This window comes from Astyanax mexicanus, chromosome 2 (genome assembly GCF_023375975.1).
Source record: "Astyanax mexicanus isolate ESR-SI-001 chromosome 2, AstMex3_surface, whole genome shotgun sequence".
NCBI classification, from domain to species: Eukaryota; Metazoa; Chordata; class Actinopteri; order Characiformes; family Acestrorhamphidae; genus Astyanax; species Astyanax mexicanus.
In genome coordinates this window covers 69,373,685-69,396,606 of record NC_064409.1, presented here as the reverse complement: position 1 = coordinate 69,396,606, position 22,922 = coordinate 69,373,685, and the positions used below count along the sequence as shown (strand labels likewise).

Here is a 22,922-nt window from a genome sequence, read left to right as displayed (position 1 = left end):
ATTTCTGGAGTTTGACAGACTCAAACTCAAGTTCTGCTAGGAGACTCAAATTCTATATCACCTTACCTCCACCAATCACCAGCTTCCACTTCTCTTTGACCTGTTTCTATTTCTGTCCATATAAATGTAATGAAGAGAGTTAAAAATACAATTCATAACTAAGGAAGTCATTGCTATGCACACTATACAGTACATTCATTGCTATGCATCATCCGTAGTAATGACACATATGGGTCATCTGTGAATAGGAATGTGACCCACCAAGGAGGAGAGATTGGACATGTGCAATTAATTGGAAATGGGAGCTGAAATCCTAAGTCACATTGCACCGTTATTTTTTTTTCCTTATCCTTTTTTATTTAAAAATAGCAAGTTATTCAAACATTTACAGAGTATATGAACAAAAAAAAACGTTCTATGCAGCTGATCGCAACCTATACAGAACGCAGAGAAGAAATATATCCATTTTCATTTGTCTTTTCTTAAAAATCAGGAGTCAAACGAGGGAAAACGTGAAACCATGTCGACAGATTAGTCCCCAGTTCTCAGCCTGGTTCTGTGCTATGAGTATCCGAGTCTCCGATGCGACGGTGAGTCACAGCTGCTGTGTTTATGGGTGACTTGGACCAGTCCAGCCACATGGCACTGACACACACACATACATACACACCCACCCACCCACACACACACACACACACACACACGCACCCACACACACGCTCAGACACAAACCCACATGAACATGTGCCTGTGTGTACACACTGTGAGGCGTCCACTCAGAGGCCAGGCCCTGTCTGGAGCTGAATGAACTTCTCCAGGGCTCGGCGAGCTGCTGAAGAATGCTGGCAGGTGTTTGGCTGTCCGCAGGACTTTCCTTTCCTCCATCTTCTTCTTCTTCATCTTCCTTCTTTTCTTTTTAGTCCTTCCAAGTGCTCCGGTCATGTCAGTCCTTGGGTGTGATGCCCAATAGCCCGTTCCTACGCTGTCTTGATGCCCTCAAAGCCGCAAAACTTCCAGCGCTTCTCCAGACTGGCTCCAACGCCCGTCAGCTCCTGCCTGAAGGTGCAGGGCAGCCGGCCCAGCAGCGTCTCCACCTCCGTTGTGCTGATCTGGGGAGAAGAGGAAGAAAAAACAACAGTCAGAAAAACACAAATATCAAAATAATGTTTGTAGGAATTAGGATTTTTTTGTTGTTGTAATTTTGCACCTCATGGTTGGGAGGTTTTGATCATATCTTACTGTAAACACACTGTAAATGGCAATTTTTCAAGGACACCTATGTACTTATTCAACAAGGGTATTCTAAAACCTTTTACCACATTCTGGATCACTGCAATGTAATTGCATTCAACGACAAGAGCACTGGTCACATCCTGATATTGAATGATAACCAACCCACCCATCCTAACTTGCCCATTAAATTTAAAAAACATATGAGACCACTTCAGTTTCTGAATCAGTTTCTCTGATTTAGCTATTTATAGGTATATGAGAAATGGCTAAAATAAAGAGATGCAGAGCTTTCAGACCTCAATAATGCAAATATTCATAAAGTTTTAAAAGTTTAGAAATCAATATTTGGTGGAATAACCCTGTTTTTTTAATCATAGTTTTCATGCATCTTGGCATGTTCTCCTCCACCAGTCTTACACACTGCTTTTAGATAACTTTATGCCACTCCTAGTGCACAAATTCAAGCAGTTCAGCTTGGTTTGATAGAGATCATCCATCTTCCTCTTGAATAAATTTCAGAGGTTTTCAATATGGTAAAATTAAAGAAACTCAACATTGTTAAGTGGTCTCTTATATTTTTTCAGTTATATACTGAATGTAGCACCATTATTGCAGAAAACACAGATGCATTGTGCCACAGCTTAATGTTGGGGGGTTTATACCCCTCTATCTCCTCTATTGACAAGACAAGTGTGCATTGTGTGAGTGTGCATTTGCACATCTGTGTCGGCAGTGATTATACAGACGGACTCATTGTACAGCAACCACATCCGGCATTATTCTGTAAAAAAGAATGAAATGGAGCAAACAAATTATCACTTAGAGTTAGTTGCATTTAACAGTAGCAGCAAATATTGGGCACACTTTTGGGAAGCTTCTTGGGAAGCAGGAGTACTTCTAGACAAGGGTTGGGTAATTCATTTCCCCGAGGGGCCACACGATACACTGGGATGGTTTGCGAGGGCCAGGCCAACAGATTGACCTCAATTTGGCTCAATATTAATTGTATCACTTTACAAAAATGCATTAATTAGATGGTTTTGATAAGCTGTTACTGGTAAGATTGGAAGTTACAACTAGACAGAAAAAAATATGAAGCACGCACAAATATTGTATTATTATTTTAACTACACTCTTATAAACAATTGTGAACAATCATTCATGTGTTTGCAGTAATAACCAGCATTAAATTCACCTAATACTTGAGTACTAAGGCTATTTGGCTTAGTAATTAAGTATTAGGTCTGGTTCAGTTTCTGAGTTGGATCTGTGAAGGGCCGGGTATGTAAAATCAAAGGGCCGGGTGTGGCCCCCTGTGCTGTAAAATGCTCAGGTCTGTTCTAGACTAATAAATAAACTCTTCTGCAGTGATGTGTGGCTGTTAGCTTTAATAAATCTGCTGGTGTCTAGAATCCCTGTTCATTAATCAGGGTGCTTTGTGACCAGATGTCTCTTGGCTAGAGCTTCATGGCCTTGTTTGTTAGAACCTTGAGATAAATTACATTCTGCATACTGCTATCACCTGGGGATCCCTGGATGCCACTTTGAGAACCACGGCCCAATGGAATATACAGAGATGCGCAAAACTACTGGATTGGTTATGGTGTAATGTAAGGTTTACTGTATTTGAAATGTTATTCCTCAGCTATTTATTTGTTAATGAGTACAGTTTACCCTTTAAACACTGAAGTAAACCCAAATAAACATAGACAGTGGACAGACTACACTGTTGGTCAGTAAACCTAATGATACGTTCGTAAGAAGAAAACAGTTAGATGCATATACTGTAGAATCACTAGTTCTATAATTACAGACTGTAGTACACTACTAGTGCAGCTCAAAAAAATGAATATCATTGAAAAGTTATTTTAATTCAGTAATTCTGTTCAAAATGTGAAACTCATATATTTTATAGATGCATTACACACAGAGTGATCTATTTTATGCGTTTATATATTTTATTGTTAATGATTACAGCCAAAAATCAGTGAAAATAATAAAAAATAAATATTTTATTTAGATTTTAAACCATTTGGTACTTTTGACAGTATGGGCAGTGTACCAAGTCATGCTGGGAAATGAAATCCTCATCTCCACAAAAGTTGTCAGCAGAGGGAAGCATGAAGTGCTGTAAGATTTTGTGGGAAAACAAAACTGCACTGACTTTAGACTTGATAAAACACAGTGGATCAACACCAGCAGATGACATGTCTCTCCAAACCATCACTGATTGGTGGAAATTTCACACTAGACCTCAAGCAGTTTGGACTGTGTGTCTCTCCACTCTTCCTCCAGACTCTGCTCCCTTGATTTTCTAATTAAATGCAAATTTTACTGATGGTTAAAGATGGGAGATGCAGATTTAATTTTCCAGCAGGACTTATACATCCAAATAATAACAGCTGCTCTGTGGTGATTTATCCTGTGGGTTCTGACCATTGAAGTACAGGGTAAAAGGTGAACAATAATCTAGGCAGAGAAACAGATACAGGACTTCAGTCTGTAATTATAGAACTACAGTTCTATGCTCAGTTAAACAAAGAGCTGATTTTATCCTATGGATCATTAGTGTATATTATTATAACTCTTTTAATACACTTTATATATACTTATATATATATACTATTTTTCATAAACTGCAAAACTTTATCTTATTGAAATGTATGCTGAGACTTGCACCAGGAGATATTCTTTATGAATAAAAAGATCTGTTCTGATTCGGATCAGCAGCACAGTTAAGGCGCATGTCCCAATTCACTAATGAAGGCAGTTCATTAGTGCCAAGGCTTTGTTAGCACATTCTGCTGGAGCGGAAGGCTTCTGCTAAAAACCACGTGTTAAAAAAAGATATGGGGCGACGTGAGTGTGTGTGGAGTGTGTGCGGAGTGTGGGAGCAAGCTTGTGTGAAGAAGAGACTGTGGGAACAATCAGAGCCTCAGGGCCTCAAAACTCCAAACTCAGAAAAAGAAAGAACCTAAAATATGGACCAAAATACAATAGAATAGAGAGAGAAGGAAGGAGCAGAGTGAAGAAGCTGCTGAGAGATTATCTGGAAGACAAGGCTACACTGATCTCTCACTCGCTAGATGAGGAGGGGAATAAGAGAAAAAGTATGAGAGAGTAAGAGAGCGAGAGAGCGAGAGAGCATTATCAAGGGCAGGCTGTCTTCACACAGTGGTGACATTGTGAGCAGGATGGCCTCTGCATAGAGTGGAAATGGATGAGAACAGAAAAGAGGAGAGAAAAAAAAGAGATGACATCTCATTATGTGTGTGTGTATGTATGAATGTGTGTGGACTGGCACAGCATGGCGGCACTGCCCACTCCGGGAGCTCCATATGTTTAGAGGGTGAGTTGTTCTTTCTATGGAACGCTGGGCATGCCAGGTTGATCAGCATTGAACAATTCAGTCTGTGAAGTGCGTGTATGTGGGTATGTATGTGTTTGGTATGCAAATATATGTAATACCATAAGTGCAAAGAAACTTACATAACTTTCATATATCCCCAAATCTCTCAGTGTAATAAATAGTGATTCTCAAATTGAGCTTAGGAAAACAAAAAAGGTAACCCAACCAAATGGGAGTTGACTTGCAGCATGTGCTAGGATTGCCGGTTTAAATCCCACCTAGAGTGACTTGGGGTTTTTCCAAACCTAAAGTTGGTTTGCTCTGATCTGAATCAGTTAATGACTTTGTAAACTTGTTTTCTCCTTCGTTCGGTTTTTGTTTTGTTTTGTTTTGACACTGGGTAAAATAAAAGTGCACCAAAAAAAAAAAAAACATATGAAAACTTTATCTTATGGTGTTTTCACACCAGCACTATTTAGTCTGGTTAAAATGGACTCCCGTTTATTTGTACTCTTGGTGCGGACACCTGTGAAAGGAGGTGGTCTCTGTCTAATCCCGAACGAAATCCAAATTTGATCCGACCTTGATAGTTAGTTCCGACCCTGCAATGTGATTGGCTGAGAGCCGATCTATGAGCGCCATTATCAGCTGGTAATGACCTATCACTGAAGCTCTCCATGTATTACTCCTCCACATACAGGTAACCTAGCAAGGATGCAGCGCTTACAAACCAAACTGCGCAGCTACAAACAGAGCAGCAATGGAACTATTTTAACTCCCGGAGTGTTTATCACCAAACAAATCGTAGTTTCTCATCCTCTTTAACTTAAAATCTTTCAATAAACAGCGATAATAGAACTGTGGGATGATCACAATAATACACACAATAATTACACATTAAAGCACTCCCTCTCGTGTATTATTGCTTAAATATACTCCTGATGTTTCAGCTAAATGTCTGTTCAGGTGCAGTTTAATCTGATTTATTGCTCAGACAGTTATGACAGATACACAATAATGTCTTCTCTGCTGCAGCTCCATGTGAAGCTTAACATATACTGTATATGTGTTTACCAATAATCTTTTATTAATATTTTTGTGTATTTGTAATATGTAGACTTTAATTCCAAGTCTAGAGGGATTGGCACATTTGCTAGGAGTTTATTAATATGCATCCGCTCATTAACAAAGAACTTAAACAGGACCCCAAGACCTGTCAATGTTTCGTACATTTGAGTTTTATGAATCTACAAAGAGTTTTTTTCCAGCCTGAGTTCTGCCAAAGTGGAAGTCTGAACTGTTGTTTTCAGCTAATTGTTGCAGCCCTGGAATGAACAGGAGCCTAATTAATTGTGTCTGGCACAGATGTTCAGCAGAATCGAGGAAAGCCTGACTCATCACCCCAAACTACCAACTTCCTTCCTCACAGCCTCTTACTCACCTCTCAGTGATCAGCAAAAATCAGCTGAATCAGAGAGACGTACCTGCCTGGATTTGGGTAAAATGCTTATTGGAGAACATATGGTCGCTGTCAACTTTCCAGTCTCCAGTGTAAAAGGATTTTATTCCAGGTCATATATTAGGTAAAATCCATTGTAGTTTTGTCTGCTAGATTCAAACTAGGTCTAAAAGTGAAAATGATGAAAATGGAGATGCATGGTTTGGATGACAGTGACTGACATGCCAAATGTCATGGGATATCATCAGTGATGTTAGCAACATTTTATGGTACCATTTTAAAATAATACTACCTTTATAGAGGGTTTATAAATGGTCTGTAATTAGTTTATTAATGGTTACTAATTAGGTTGTAAATGCCTTAAAAATCATTAATAATCAGTTATAACACATACGTAGAAAGGGCAACAATATAGATAGCCGTGGGTTCACTATTTGGCAAATAACAGATCATTGTTGCTTTTTCTACGTATGTGTTATTAATAACTGATTATTAACGATTTTAAGGCATTTACAACCTAATTAGTAACTTTAATAAACTAATTGTAAACCATTTATAAACCCTTTATAAAGGTAGTCTTATTTTAAAGTGGTACCCATTTTACTCTAATCTGATTGTTTTGTTCAGTAGTGAGTAATCTAACGTGTTACTATTTCCAATCCAGTCATTAGATTAAAGTTACTTTTCTAATTCACTGTGCAATACTTTTTTTTAATTGCCATTTTCCTTAGTAAAAATGTATTGTAGCATTCAGATGGAGGCAATTCCATGGTTTAAAAAATATATGGAATATGGCAAAATCATTGGACACCAGTCAGTGTTACATATAATAACTTGTATCTGGGTAAAAGGGAATTGATTTTAAATCAATAAATCAGACTTTATTGGCCAGTCATGCTCAGACATACAAGGAATTTGTGTGATAACCAACATTATTTCACAGTCACAGATACACCCATCCTAGACACATACACACACATGCACACACAGAAATAAACACACCTGTAAATGTAACATACGCAAAGTCGCATATTAACAGTAAAGTAGAGGTGTGCCATATCGTTTTGTACACGATAATATCGACAACATTTTTGAATATCGTGAACGATATTATACCTTGAAATATCGTGCTTCATCACCCGCCCCTAATTATCACATCAGGGTACTACTTTTTTGGCTGTTTTAAGCAAAAGAAAAATTCACACTGTTCTCATTTACCATTATACATCTACTACAGACAAATTATATCTGTTTAGTATCACTTATTTTACTTTAATCCTGGATATATGGAGAGCATTATTATATGTAGTATCATGACATTCTGAATCTTTGACTTCTGTTACAAATCTGCTAAAATTCTTGTTTTTTATATCTTAGTTAGAGGTGTGCAATATCATATTGTATACAATATTAAAATATAAGTTTTGTTTTGTTGCAGTACTGTATTTTTTTGTCATATCACCAAGAGTATCGTTATAATACGAGTATCGCGATAATACCATGAAATATTGTGATGGGCCATATCGCCCACCCCTACAGTAATGTGCTGAGTGCAGCAAAAAGGATGTATTGCGCACTGTATTAAATTAAATTAAATTGAATTAAAGGACTATAAATAAAGAGAACAGAAGAATCACCGATTGATATAGCAGTACAGAGCGCTCTGAGGTACTATCAACAGATAAAAAAGGCATACCTTTGTGTCCAGGCGCTGTAAGTAGGAGCAGATGTATTCAATGCTGGCTCCGAACGGATGTACATGGAGGAACGTCGAGATTATTCCTGCGGAAAGAAAGAGAGCACAATTCCATCAATACAATTCCCCCATCAGCTAAATCAGCATCATTTGCCTCCTAAAAAAAGCCAGAAAGGATTTTATTTTTCCTTCCCGCCACCTGTTGATTGGAAATCGATTTCGCAGCACTCGAAGGTGGTCTCCAAGAAGCAGCCCGGCTGTGACGACCCTTGGCTCTGCCTCTTCAGCTGGCTAAATGAAAAAGAAGTGTTTAATTGTTGCTTTGATACTGCGCTCAATCATCAGAGCCTATTTTTTTATCACCAGCCAGCCATGGATTTTACTTGGTGCATGTTAATAATATCAGCCATAACAACAGTGGGCACTTCCAGCACTTTATATTCTATACACGATGGTGCAACATATGAGGTAATATCTCATGAGTGAAGGACACACAGGAAGAATGGTCACTATTCCATTTAGTCATAATGGACTGTGGATGTGGTCTATACATTAGAAAGTTATTCATTATGACATACTTTCGCTGACGTGACTTCTCCAGTTACATGTTCATTGATCCACAGTCACGCCCTCTTTGGTGGAGCTAAATGACAATTAGCACCATCAGTGCTGCTTGAGTGGCTGAGGAAGTGAGAGGAAATCGACATTAACATGAATTTGCTCCACTGGAATGGCTGGTCATTTTTAAGCTAATGTTCCAGTTGAAGTTCATATCCGGTTGAGGTGTACCACTGGTCTCGACACTGTCAGTTCTTGGTATATAAGTATATAAAAAGTCTACAAGAGGGTCTATCTTTCTATGAAGAAGTTTAGACAGTAGAGCTACGCGGAACTTAATTTTTATACAGATATACTTGTTTTTTGTGACCCTGTTTACACCTGTTCACTTAAAAAGGCAAGTGTAAACACACACAAGGCTCACTTAACATCTGGATACAAATCCAATCACTCAAATCACTTCAGGATGTTATCTAAATGTTTGAGTCACACTTCTATAGCAGTGTAAATTCATCCATATCTCCAAGACACATTTGACAATGGAAACTCCTCACAGTAAAAAAGAAACACCAGTAATAATTGGTGCTCATAATTGAGCAAATGTGCATCATCCATGCCACGCAATAATCAGATTTCAGTCTAATTAGCATCTGTAGCAGCATTTAAACCACCAAGTGTAAATGCACGTGGCTAAAAACTTATCGGTATACAATACATATACTACTCTAATAAACTGGTCAGGTGAAAAAAAAGATTCCCAATACACAATGGGCCCAATTTTAGTGGTCAATTGTGTATCACGCGGCTGGATTTAGGGCACGTCGTGTGTCTTTGGTATCGTGAGGGCGCAAAAATATGCCTTGTTCACCTCGAAATGCGCAAAAGGCATGTACTAATTCTCTTAATGAATCATGGGTGTGTTTTGGACGTAACATGAAATAAACCAATCAGTGCGTCACTCGCCATTCCCCTTAAGAGCCAGGTGAGCCCTGACTTTGGCCTGTTCATATCTTAACTGCGTGGCGCTTTGTGTGTCGCAGCAGAGGATACTGGACTGCTTGTTTACGCTGTGAAGGTACGCCAACAGCTCATTTAAGGGAACAGCAAAGTTATTTTATTCTTTATTCTGATTACTGTTGAGTTAAAAGTCCGGTTTGTGCTCTGCAGCATGTGTGTGTGTGTGTGGATGTGTTTAATGAGCAGAGGTGTACACACTCTGGGTACACCTGTAGGAATGGACTCGACTGATTGACTGTTGTCTAGGTTCATTACAGTTTCAGTGGATCACCTGTGTTTTCCACAGACCAGAAATGTACCTGAAAACACCTCACTTCCAGACCACCACACCCATCTGTGTAGATTTATTCCTAAACTCTGACGCTATTTTAATGGTGCGGGCAAAAGGCGTGAAAACAGACTGTTGATGGGGTGTAAAAAAAAAAAAAAAAGAGCATCGCAACGTGCCCTGCGCAGGGTGTACGATAGGGCCCCATATGTACAAAGGTATCATTGTTTCTTTAAATATCAAAGGTACTTTAAATAGATTTTTTGTCAGAGTAACTGTATGTAATGCATGTACTAGAGAAGTATGTTTTTGACTAGATAGAGTGAGGTCAAGATGTTGGAGGATCACAACCTCATCTCATCCTAAAAGTATTGGATAGAGCACCATAATTTCAGAGAACACAGTTAAACTGCTCCACAGCTCCCCCACCTTGTGGCAATCTTAAATGCACATGGATAAATAGCTTATTTGCCTGTGTACTAGACAGACACAAATTTGATTAATCAAACCTGAAATACTGTCCTAAATTGGAGATATCATTATAATCTTTTATGCTGTGGTAGACAGTATTACCACTGTACCTTCCAAATCAAGTATACAATCAGTATTATATTAATAAAAGTAATAGGACACCTACAAATTATACCTACAGGAGTTTTAATGACGTCCCAATCTTAATCTATGGCCATTAGTGAAGAATCTGTCTAACAGCAGGTGTGGAGCTCTGCAGCTATTGACTGAGACGTTTCTGAACTGTGCTCCTCAGCACTTGGACACCCCGCTCTCTATATTTCCGTGGTCAGAAACTTCATGAGTGCGTTCCTGTGGTTTTAAATGTGGTGAAATCGTAATACACAGGCAGAATGCCAAAGACAGCCCTGTGCAACTGGTCTGAATGGAACACCTAAATTCAACGATTAAGAGTGGGTCCCAATACTTTTATTTCATATAGTGTAGTGTATCTCCACATTCAGCGCTTTTTGGAGGGCCATTTATTTTTATTTGCAGAAGGAAAAAATGAGTAAGGAAGAGAGAGAGAGAGAGAGAGAGAGAGAGAGAGAAAGACAGATAGAGAGAGAGAAAAAGAGAGAGTGACTCCTTATATGGAGGAAATGGTTCTCTCTCAGTGTTGCTTACCGCAATTCATCTCCAAAGAAGACGTCAGACAAAACGAGTCTGACAGAGAGAGCGGGCATGAGAATAAGCAGAGAGAGAGAGCAGGACAGAAAGAGGGAGAGAGAGAGAGAGAGAGAGAAAAGAGAGAGAGAGGTTGTCTGTGTTCTCCTAGAGGAACATGCAGGAACAGCCCATTAACTGCTTAACCAGCTGATCTGGCATGTAATCATTTCTCATCATCAGAGACCAACATGCTGGACAACACGTCAACTAACTCCCTGTTCAACTTAGCAGCCAGTCATGTACACACACACACACACACACCAATAAAGGAAGGCAACTGCCATAAAAGCTAAGCAGCAACCTTTTCAGACTGTGCTTATGAAGAGCAAGGACAATATGCTGCTTAATATACAACAGAGGCATTAACTGCTAGAATATCTTATAGCACATCAAATGTTACACACACCCACACATACAGCCACCCCCCCCCTCCCCACACACACACCAAGAACTGGGTCCACTCTACTCTTTGGCTCTGATGTGGGCAAGCAGCCAAAATCCCAGCTATTAAAACCTTTAGAGGTAATGAAGGAACTCATTTCACCAGGCAATTAACACACATACACACACACACACACACACACACACACACCATCATAGACAGCAGATGACAGAATAATGAGGAGAATATCTGCTTGCTGATTTGATAAAGTGATGAAAAGAGGTGGCACTCAGGAGTCTCCACACACTCCCATCTCTAATACGTACCCACGAGCAGGGCTTCTCTCTCAGACTTGACCGGGCTGGGCGGACCCTTCTCTGGCAGGCTCTCCTTCTCCTGACTGCAGGAAACCACCGCCGACGCTGCTGCTGCATCCTACAGCCAGAGTAAACACAGAGTCAGAGAGAGCAGAGTACTGCAGTACAGACAATACTACAGACTGCAGTACAGACTGCAGAGACTAGTAGAGAGTACTACACACAGTAATCAGTAGTACAGAGAGTAGTACAGACAGTAAACCGTAGTACAGAGCGTAGTACAGAGAGTAAACCGTAGTACAGAGCGTAGTACAGAGAGTAAACCGTAGTACAGAGCGTAGTACAGAGAGTAAACCGTAGTACAGAGCGTAGTACAAAGAGTAAACCGTAGTACAGAGCGTAGTACAGAGAGTAAACCGTAGTACAGAGCGTAGTACAGAGAGTAAACCGTAGTACAGAGCGTAGTACAGAGAGTAAACCGTTGTACAGAGCGTAGTACAGAGAGTAAACCGTAGTACAGAGTGTAGTACAGACAGTAAACTGTAGTACAGAGCGTAGTACAGAGAGTAAACCGTAGTACAGAGCGTAGTACAGAGAGTAAACCGTAGTACAGAGCGTAGTACAGAGAGTAAACCGTAGTACAGAGCGTAGTACAGAGAGTAAACCGTAGTACAGAGCGTAGTACAGAGCGTAGCACAGAGAGTAAAACGTAGTACAGAGCGTAGTACAGACAGTAAACCGTAGTACAGAGCGTAGTACAGAGAGTAAACCGTAGTACAGAGCGTAGTACAGAGCGTAGTACAGAGAGTAAAACGTAGTGCAGGCCGTAGTACGGAGCGTAGTACAGAGAGTGAAACGTAGTACAGGCCGTAGTACGGAGCGTAGTACAGAGAGTAAACCGTTGTACAGAGCGTAGTACAGAGAGTAAACCGTAGTACAGAGTGTAGTACAGACAGTAAACTGTAGTACAGAGCGTAGTACAGAGAGTAAACCGTAGTACAGAGCGTAGTACAGAGAGTAAACCGTAGTACAGAGCGTAGTACAGAGAGTAAACCGTAGTACAGAGCGTAGTACAGAGAGTAAACCGTAGTACAGAGCGTAGTACAGAGCGTAGCACAGAGAGTAAAACGTAGTACAGAGCGTAGTACAGACAGTAAACCGTAGTACAGAGCGTAGTACAGAGAGTAAACCGTAGTACAGAGCGTAGTACAGAGCGTAGTACAGAGAGTAAAACGTAGTGCAGGCCGTAGTACAGAGCGTAGTACGGAGAGTGAAACGTAGTACAGGCCGTAGTACGGAGCGTAGTACAGAGAGTAAACCGTAGTACAGAGCGTAGTACAGAGAGTAAAACGTAGTACAGGCCGTAGTACAGACAGTAAATAGCAGTAAATACAGTAGTACAGACTCTGTTCTAAGAAATTAACTATTTTTTTGCTGTTTTAATGACCAATATATTATAATATCGATTAAACAAAAATTATTGTAGAATGGTATAAATACAATATAAACATTCATTTTTTTTTACCTTTATTGTTATGTGCAAACTTTGTCTTATTAAAATGGTAACTTTTATGGAGAAGAAAAAAAGCTTCTTAACTTTTAATAGAAGTCAATGTAAAAGGGTTGTTTTTTTTAACATTTCTTTTGGTCTATTCATCATCAGTTTTAATACACTGTAATCAACTTCCTAATTCTCATTATGTCAAAAAGTGAAAAAAGAAAAGGTTGTGTCAGCAAAAAAACACTAATTAGTGTTTATAGCCACTTATTACTGTAATCATTTTTGATATTTTACATACAATAACAACTGACAAAGCGCAGAAATAAAAAAAAACCTTATCAGCCTATCTACCCGAGAATCTCACTTTTTAAATAACGAAGTATAATGATTGTTAATTCTATCAGAATTTTATGCTACCATTTTATAACCTTTTACAGCTATTTTTTTATTATTATAACTAGTCATTTTATTATTTTTTTATATCCTACTTTATTATTTATAATAATACAAACATGTGAGGATGAAAGTACTAATATATTAATACAACATTTAACTGTATCTCTCACCCATACTGTTTATATTTGATTAATAAACTGGCATTACCACTTTACCAACAGAATGATAACTTGCACCACTAACACTGTACACATTTACATATATCTCCATTTAGATGATGCCATTCAACTTATCACCAGATGCAACAGCAGCAGCCTGTGTGCTGACATTCTCTGACATTTTACATCAATTAACCTTTATTTAAACCTTTACAGAAAGATATACTGAATAGGAGTAAAAAGACAAGTCATAAGGAACATGTTAAATAAGACAAATACAACATCAGAATTAGAAATACACAGATAATTCAAGAAAAAATCAATTAAATCAGGTTAAATAAAATCAATAACACTGCACTTAACATGCCCTATTCAAACAACTGATTAAGTAAACAAAGACTGAGATAATTTCAGCCACAATATGGGTTTCAGTGATATACCCATTGCTATGGGCTGCAATTACATTAAGGATTAGGTGCGATGCAGGAATTTGTGTTTAAGGCCGAAATAAGTGCTTTCCAGCTCCAGGCCTTTACTGTGCTAACTGGACCATTCAACTAAATAGCCAATTACAAAAAAACAAGTGTACAAAGTGTACACTATCCTTAATGACTAGCCTCAGAAAAAATACCTTAAAAAGCTTTTCAAGCTGTACTGATATCACACACTCAGCACCTCATAGCCCTGATGCCACTTCAATACTGCATCCCTATAAACTGCACCTGTATATTAATTAAACATCTGAAAAAAACTGCATTTTTTCAGTTGTTACAGAAGTAACTATAATTTGTAAGTAAATATAAATAGCTGTAAGTAAATATACATTGTATATCGAAAATCACACACACACATATATATATATATATATATATATATATATATATATATATATATTACATGCAGCTCTAAATAAAAAAATATTTGTAACTTATTTTTATTACATTTATTTTTAATAAATTTTAATTATTAGTTTTTTTTATTTTACCAAATTGAAAAGCTCTGGAATGTAATCAAGAGGAAGATGGATGATCACAAGCCATCAAACCAAACTGACCTGCTTGAATTGTTACACCAGGAGTGGCATAAATTATCCAAAAGCAGTGTGTAAGACTGGTGGAGGAGAACATGCCTAGATGCATGGAAACTGTGTTTAAAAACAGGATTATTCCACCAAATATTGATTTCAGAACTCTTAAAACTTTATGAATATGAACTTGTTTTCTATGCATTATTTGAGGATCTTTTTTCTTATTTTCTGCTAATTAATGCTGTAAATGACAATATTTTTATTTGGAATTTGGGAGAAATGTTGTTTGCAGTTTATAGAGTAAAACAACAATGTTAATTTTACTCAAACATAAACCTATAAATAGCAAAATCAGAGAAACTGATTCGAAAACTGACGTGGTCTCTTATTTTTTTCCAGAGCTGAATTTTATCATTTTATTTTCATTTTATGTTTAATTTATCAGCTAACAGACACCTGTGCTAACCAACATTACAGTGGGACTGATGTGGGGAAAGAGTGCCATCTACCCACCAAGAGAGAGCAAGGCCAAATGTGCTCTCTCTGACTCCAGCCGCTGATGGAATCTACCATGACCCGGGATATTTGTTTGTTGTGTGTATAATATCGCCCAGCCCTACTGCATTCTAAACAAAAATATACCCTGTATACTGGTTGAGATCTAAACTGGTCCACCACCTTAACTGGCAATTAGTGCTCCCTATTCCCAGTGCAGCCCCACAGACAGACAGGGACAGTGATAGAGTGGAGGAGATGGACAGCATGCGAGGGTGGCAGAGGCAGCATAGCCAATCAGTATGTTTGCAATGCTCAGGCTGCATCGTGCTGCTTCTGACAGAGTGATGGAGTGGCTGTATGTGTGTGTGTATGTGCGTATATGTGTGTGTGTATATTGGTGTGTGCGTGAGTTCATTTGCAGGGTGAGTGGACAGAAAGGACAGGTCGGGTCGCGCCCTCCTCCGACCCTCGGATGGCCTTCTTCCTCTCCCCACGCCGCCTTCCTCTTCCTCCGCTGGATCCTCAGGCCCGCGCCCAGTTGTGTCAGAGTGATTTATCCTGCCACAAATAAAGTTCACCCCCGCTCCACTGCCCTCTAATGATCTGTCATGTTGCTGGCGGAGGCTGCTGAGAGACGAGGGAGGCCAAAAGTGGGGCGCAGGAGGCTGAGGCAGGAGGAAGCAGCGACATGAAGTGTGTGGCTGTGAGTGACTGGTGTGATGATGGGAGCACAGATAGGGGGAGGAAAGGTGCAGGGAGAGAGGGGGGTAAAGTAATGGCGGATATAATGGGAGACGGTAAGAACGGACAGGAAAAGGAAAAGGAAGGAAATGGAGGGATGTGTTTGCATGCACTGAAGATGAAGAGAGAGGTGGAGAGAAGGACAGTCTCTCACACTTACGTTGGTGTGATTTGCACTTTCATCACTGCCTTGGTCCTCTCGCTCCGGTCTCTCCAGCTATAGACAAATAAAAAGCACAAAATGTCAGAGAGTAATGTCAACTACTGAATAAAGCCTTAAATCCAGGCTATATACAGTACCAGTCAAAAGTTTGCACACACCTTCTTTTCTCATTCAGTTTGTTTTATTACATTGTAAACGTAATCCTGCAGACATTAAAGCTATACAGGAACACATGCTGAATTATGTTGTAACATTATTATTTTTTTTTTTAGTGTCTTCATGAGGGAGAGTCGCCTTGAATAGTTTTCTCAACATCTTGAAGGAATGAGTTCCTGGAGGTGCTGAACAATTGTTGCTGCTTTTTCCTTTATTCTGTGAAGCTCCAGCTCATCCCAACTCATCATCTCAAGTTGATCAGGTTTAAATCAGGGGATTGTGGAGGACTAACACTTTTTTACTGTTTACTATGTAATTCCATATGTGTCTCATACATTGTTTTCATACATTTAATATTAATCTACAATGTAGAAAAAAATAAAAATAAAGAAACACAGAAAAAAATGAGAAGGTGTATCCAAACTTTTGACTTTTTGACTTCAGTACTTTATACTGAGATTCCAAAATTTATGAGGCAGAACTCGCATCTAAGTCTTACAGAAGCGTGTTATGGAATGTGTTTGGGGTCTCCTGCATTGTTTAATCGTTTCCATGGACAATTCTAACCAGAAGCTGCTGAGCACAATATGCACAAAATGTACACTCTGGGTAGTAATGCCTTCTATGACATATTCCCATTATTTACATATGACACTGTGGATTAAGTAATATTAATTGCCCACACAATTTTATTACACAAATTGTATAATGGTGTTAATTCATGCAACCTTGTTATGAGCATACTGGCCGGTGTTTATCCTCACTAACAAGATAACACCTCACAACTTATATAGGCATAAATGTTCTTGATCATTTTATGTACAGCTGTCCAATTACATTTGACATGTCAGTGTTCAGTACTGGGCAAACATTTTAGGCACATTTAAATATATTAATAATAAAAAAAAAACTCCTTAAGAATTACTGAAGTGCTGCCCAATTAAAAAGCTAACGCAACATTCCATTGGTTGGGACATGTTTTCTGGTGCTTCTGCACTGGTGAATGAAGTGGACTGTGAATTCCTTGCCATGTGCCATGGACACTTTCATTAAACAGTTCCAGCACCCTCGAGAACCCACTCTTTAATCTCTTTAATATTCATTTAATGCTTACATAACTTACCAAGCTAGCAAAGTACAGCTCTAACAGTGTTCACTAACTGCTGAAAGGCTAGCTGGAGGGATGGCCTCTCGGCAGTCGTACAGGTAAGACTTCCTGCTGAGAAAGCAACTCTCGACAAATTCAACTTTAATCAATTACAAAGTTGGAAATTTCCTGACACCAGACATCTTCACGCAACCGCTATTAGCAATCGCTAATAGAGAGAATCTTCCTACACACCTACACATATAATACTTCTAGTCTATGGACACACTCACCCTGTTTCTATAGGAAACACACAACTGAGAAATTAACAGCACAGAGAGAGTGAGAGCTACGCACAGTGATGAAGGTCAGGTTTACTGATGGAGTTTCTAAAAACAGCAGGCGCTGATCAAAAAAAAAGAAAAAAAGAAAAAAAAAAAAAAGCCTCCAGAGGATGCTCCCCTTTTAATCAAACACAAATAATAGCGGCGTCTCACAGCTCAGGAGGCGTGCCGCTTCACACCGCTGAGAGGAACTTGTGGAAATGAAGTGATTGTTGGAGGCTGAGGGGGTGATGGAATGTGCTGTAGTGTGTAATGACTGCTGATGTAATTTCAGTTGGTTAACCTAAAAGAGTGGCCTCAGCGCTGAGAAAGGACAGGACAATAAAGAAGATAATTACCAAACACACACACACACACGTATATGCCCAAGCGCACACACCCTAAAATCACCTCACATGCAAAAATGAACAGCTCCAGCTATCAGCGCCCTCAGATCTACTGGAGAAACAACAGCAGTAAATTGATTTCCTTTTGCTCCATTAATGAGTCTGTCTTAGATGATTCATCTGGGTATCATGTGTTCACAGCCTTACCTCTCCCACTCTGCACGCAACACTGATTCTCGCACTAATCTCATCTCATCACAGGCATCTGCATTGAAGCAGCACACAGCATTTCTGTCACTCTCCCTGCCTCACCTTATCAGCCATCAGCCAGCCAGCCAGCAGGTCAGAACTGATTGGACTGTGGAACGTGATAAAATGCGGCTTAATAAAACTCAGCCGCGTCCTACAGCAGGGGGCTAAGAAAGCAGGTTAAATCAAATCTGTCCGTACAAGATAAAGAACCAATGCTGCACACGTGTTGGCTGAGTTGGAAATCTGAACCTGTGCTCTGTTCGATAACTCACCTGTCTTCTTTCTTTTTAAACTCTGATTCTCTTTCCCAATTCCTTACCTACTATTTAGATCCTTCTCATCACAAAAAAGTTTGTGTTTAGCCATTTAAACACAAACTAGTATAGAAATAAAGCTATGCTTCTCTAAAACTGGCTCTGGCAGCTTGCTCAGTCTATCAGCTAGTTTAACAGACATTAAAGCAGCACAGTAGCAGGCGCTCCTGGGTGGTGCAACTGTCTAAGCGCTTGCTTAGACAGTTCAACTCATATATACAGCTCTGGAAAAAATTAAGAGACCACTTCAGTTTCTGAATCAGTTTTCTGATTTTGCTATTTATAGGTAAATGCTAAAGTAAAATGAACATTGTTGTTTTATTCTATAAACTACAGACAAGATTTCTCCCAAATTCCAAATAAAATTATTCTCATTTAGAGCATTTATTTGCAGAAAATGAGAAATGTTTAAATAACATAAAAGATGCAGAGCTTTCAGACCTTAAATAATGCAAAGAAAACAAGTTCATATTCACAAAGATTTAAGAGATAAAAAAAAACAATATTTGGTGGAATAACCCTGGTTTTCAATCACAGTTTTCATGCATCTTGGTATGTTCTCCTCCACCAGTCTTACACACTGCTTTTGGATAACTTTATGCCTTTACTCCTGGTGTGAAAATTCAAGTAGTTCAGCTTGGTTTGATGGTTTGTGATCATCTGTCTTCCTCTTGATTATATCCCAAAGGTTTTCAATTTGGTACAATCAAAGAAACTCATATTTTTTAAGTGGTCTCTTATTTTTCCCCCAGAGCTGTACATTTATATAAATCCATAGCTGGAAGTCCAAGAGAGTATAAATTATTATACTCACTCTATTGGGATGACATTGAGAAAAGTGAGTGCCCTGACAGGACGATCAGCACTTAGATTTAGTTGCACCACTATATAAACCACACCACTGGCTTTGATATCCATTTTAAGCCAATAAACGATCAAAGTATACCTCAAGCAATGCTCACTGCTAACAGGGCTGCTCTAGGCTGGCTTGAGGGACAACCTCTCAGCAGTCCTACAGTCCTTTCCCAAAAAGACAGGAGATGATTATTCAGTGATTAGTGAGTGTGTTAGTAATGTCAGAATGTTTGATTATCCCAAACATTCTAGATGCACTATAGTATGATTGTTCCAGAAAACACTGTTCCATTGCTCTACAGCTCAAAATTGGAGGGCTTCCACTCTAGCATGAACCAGGCATTGCCAGACATGTTGTCAATAGGTTCATGATTATCTGCTCTAGAGCAGTGGTTTGCAATAGGCTGCATGAAAGCATAAAACATCTATCCTGTGAGGTTGTTTAAACTATAGTGAACGATAATGAAAAAAATTAAGGAATAAAATGCTTCTCTGTCAAGTTTTAATTCATTCCTCCCGTCTCTCTTTTAGTTTCTCTCTCAGTTAGACTTTAGTTTCCGCTCATTTCATGTTTTTTCACCGTTCTTGAGCTCCATATCCCCTTATAAGGGCGTTTTTTTTCCCCAGCCACGTCCCAATTCTCTAGCTGGGGCAGCAATAGTGTATTGGACCGTGACCCTGACAACACGGGTTCGATCCCACGTGAGGGGCGGTGTGTTTATTTATCTATTTTTTACTTTCTTCTTGGGTTTACCTGCTTTGAATTCAACAGTTCTGCAAGTGGGTTCAACGACCCTCTGGGCTGGAGAGCTACTAGTTTGTAGTACTCCATATCATTACACTGTATTTTTCAAAAGATATTTTTATTTTGTGGCTCGCCATGTAATGGCTTGGAAAATATCTTAACTTAATTGCTGACTCCTGTTCTACAGAGTCCTATTCTATTGAAAATACTTCAGGGACTAGACAAGCTGTGTGAATAACGTGACTGCCAACACATGTCAGCAGTTGGTGCATCCTTTGGACATACAGTGTACAGTCAATCAGATGTGCCCAAACTTTTGACTGCCCCAATGCTCAGCTCTAACAAAAAAAAACTGTCCCATAAGCACAGCCATCATTAGTGTGTCTCTGGGCACAGTGGTGGAGGAAACTGAAAAGGTCTTGCGTTGAGCCACAGGGTACTGCAGAGGTGCCATTAGTTTTCATTAATGCAGTGGCTGCAGCTGCACACACACACACACACACACACACACACACACACACACACACGCAACACACACACACACACACACAAACACACACACACACACACACACACACACACACACACACGCAACACACACACACACACACACACACACAGTGCTCTTTCAGAGCCACGGGGTGCACTCAGCCCCACTCATACCCAGGATCTAAAACACTCAGGCTGCGTTCACACCAGCACTGCTAACAGACGCTCAGGCCCAGTGCCATCTCCTCTCTTCTCTCTGAATGAGAATGGACTGAGGAGGAGAGAGTGAAATTATTCAGTGGTCAAATGAAACATCTCTAAAGGCCTCCACTTCGAGAAGCAGGGGGATTTGCTCTGAGCTCGGCTCTCCCGAGTAGAATGGAAAAGAATTGAGAAAGAAATCCAGAGGAGTAGATGTGAACCTCTGAATTTAAAATGTCACTCTTTTCATAACTGTATTTAATGATGCAATTATATTTTCTGAACTATTTACTAGGAACACTATACTACTACTGGCTAGGGGCTCTTTTTGTTCCCAGAACATCCTCAATTCTTCATGACATGGATTCCACAGGATTGCATCATACAGTTTCTGCAGGTCTTTCAGGAAATCTTCTCTTCTATCCAAAGACTGTAGAAAGCATGAACAGTGCTCAACATCTCAACATCTCTCAAAAATGAAAGCCTTCTGGCTGATTGCAGTATGTTGTGTAGCTCCAATCACTAACATATGTCTAATTTTTTCTCATCTTAGCTGTCCATCCAACTTCCAATTCCAGAAGTGCTATAAGAGTTTTATTGTGCTAAAACAGAAAAGAAACAGAAAAGGCAGAATGATTGACACCCTTTGCTGGAACAGACCATCCACAGGAACTTTCTGTGCATTATATGGAGTAGCTGAGTTCTATTCAAACTCTCAGGGGACTAGAGCTAATTTAACATTCTATTATTGGTCATGTGGTGTTTGTGATTGGCAGTGCTACACCACTGGCCACCAGCAGGGGAGCTGGGCAATTGAGGGGAAAAATAAGTGGAATTAAATCCCGAATTTCCAATTCCCAGAATCACAACCACACCTGTGCAGCACTCTATACAAACCCCAGTCAAACCACTCATTCTCCTCACACCCTTTATAGAGAGGTGACCGGTAACAGAGGGTGTAAGTTAAGAAAAGAAAAGAAATTTAAAAAAAGCCCCCAAAAAAGGAAAAGTTCTTAAAAGAAGCAAAAGGGTCACAAAACGAATCAAAGAGATCTGAAAAGAAAGTCGTAAAAAAGATATAAAAGTTCTTAAAAGAAAGCAAAAAGAAAGGAATAAGCTGTGCTCAGCCTGTTTTATTTTGGTTGTGTTTTATTTTGGTTTATTTGAAGCTAAAAGCTGTTTTTCTTTTTTTCTTTGTTCAGTTTCCCGCCTTTTTTCACACCTCTTCAGGCTTCTCCTCTGTGGAGAACCAAACCAAGTTCCATAAGCACACCCTTTTCAATATAAATACTATTAAAACATATTTATAAATTCTTAATCAAATAAACAACTAATGCACATAATATCAATAATATAAATACACCTAAACATATATAATTAAAAATAAATCAATGCAAAAATAAACGTCTATTTTGCTCTGCACTTGGATCCAACACCTCCCTCTCCCATTACAGTGTTGTGCTGTTGGTCCAATTTATAAACACCCAGTATGAAGATTTCTGCAGTTTTTTTAAGCTAATCTAATGTAATCTAAACAGCAGCACGGGGGTTAAACTGGTTTGTCTTACTGACAAATTAGTCAAACAGAGCTGAGCTCCAGTACTGTTATTTGATGGAAATGTAAATTGTTTTATAGCTAAATACTTAATATTTACTGTGCAAACTGGCCATCCTGAGGAATAATCGGCATTGTTAGGCTGTGAAGTAAACTCAATGAATGTAGTCTGAGATGCTTGTTTGGGGAAAAGCAGACTAAGCAGACTTTGGTTTGGCAAAATGGACAATATGGCAGACATTTTTGGTTTCACTTCTATAGGTAACGGAATCATAGCATCCATGTATCATACATTCATTGGTTGTCTTTGCAAAGAAGACTTTTGTTGTGTGTTTTAAAGTTGTAAACAGCTGTTAGAAGATGGTAAATCGTATCCATTAAGAGATGGACCTAATCAGCAACAGGACTGAAAAAGTCTGTGGCATTCAAGCAAAGATTGATTAGTTTAAAGAAAAGGAAACATTGCCCTCATTATCACACCACTTATACCTGCCTAGACTGCTGACTCAAGGCAGGTTGGGTCCATGGATTCAAGCTGTTGGCACCAAATTCCTGACCCTACCATCTGTGAGGCTCAGCAGATTCATTGGTATACCTCAGTCCAGGCTTTTTCAGTCTTTGTCCAGTTCTGGTGAGCCTGTGCCCACTGCAGCCTC

General features: G+C 39.3%; 1 protein-coding gene across 5 annotated transcripts in view; it reads right to left on the bottom strand.

Annotated features, from left to right (window-relative positions):
* Nucleotides 1-334: 334 nt before the first annotated feature.
* The window catches only part of enox2 (ecto-NOX disulfide-thiol exchanger 2), a 381,399-nt gene continuing 358,811 nt past the window's right edge, over nucleotides 335-22,922 (bottom strand). For all 5 annotated transcript variants that reach the window (XM_049474865.1, XM_049474866.1, XM_049474867.1 and 2 more), the window contains 4 exons: nucleotides 15,940-15,996; nucleotides 11,468-11,576; nucleotides 7,738-7,823; nucleotides 335-1,109 (listed from right to left, as the gene is read on the bottom strand). In XM_049474865.1, coding sequence (XP_049330822.1) covers nucleotides 978-1,109; nucleotides 7,738-7,823; nucleotides 11,468-11,576; nucleotides 15,940-15,996 — 384 coding nt within the window. In that variant the 3' untranslated portion in view covers nucleotides 335-977. The remainder of the gene's footprint in view (nucleotides 1,110-7,737; nucleotides 7,824-11,467; nucleotides 11,577-15,939; nucleotides 15,997-22,922) is intronic.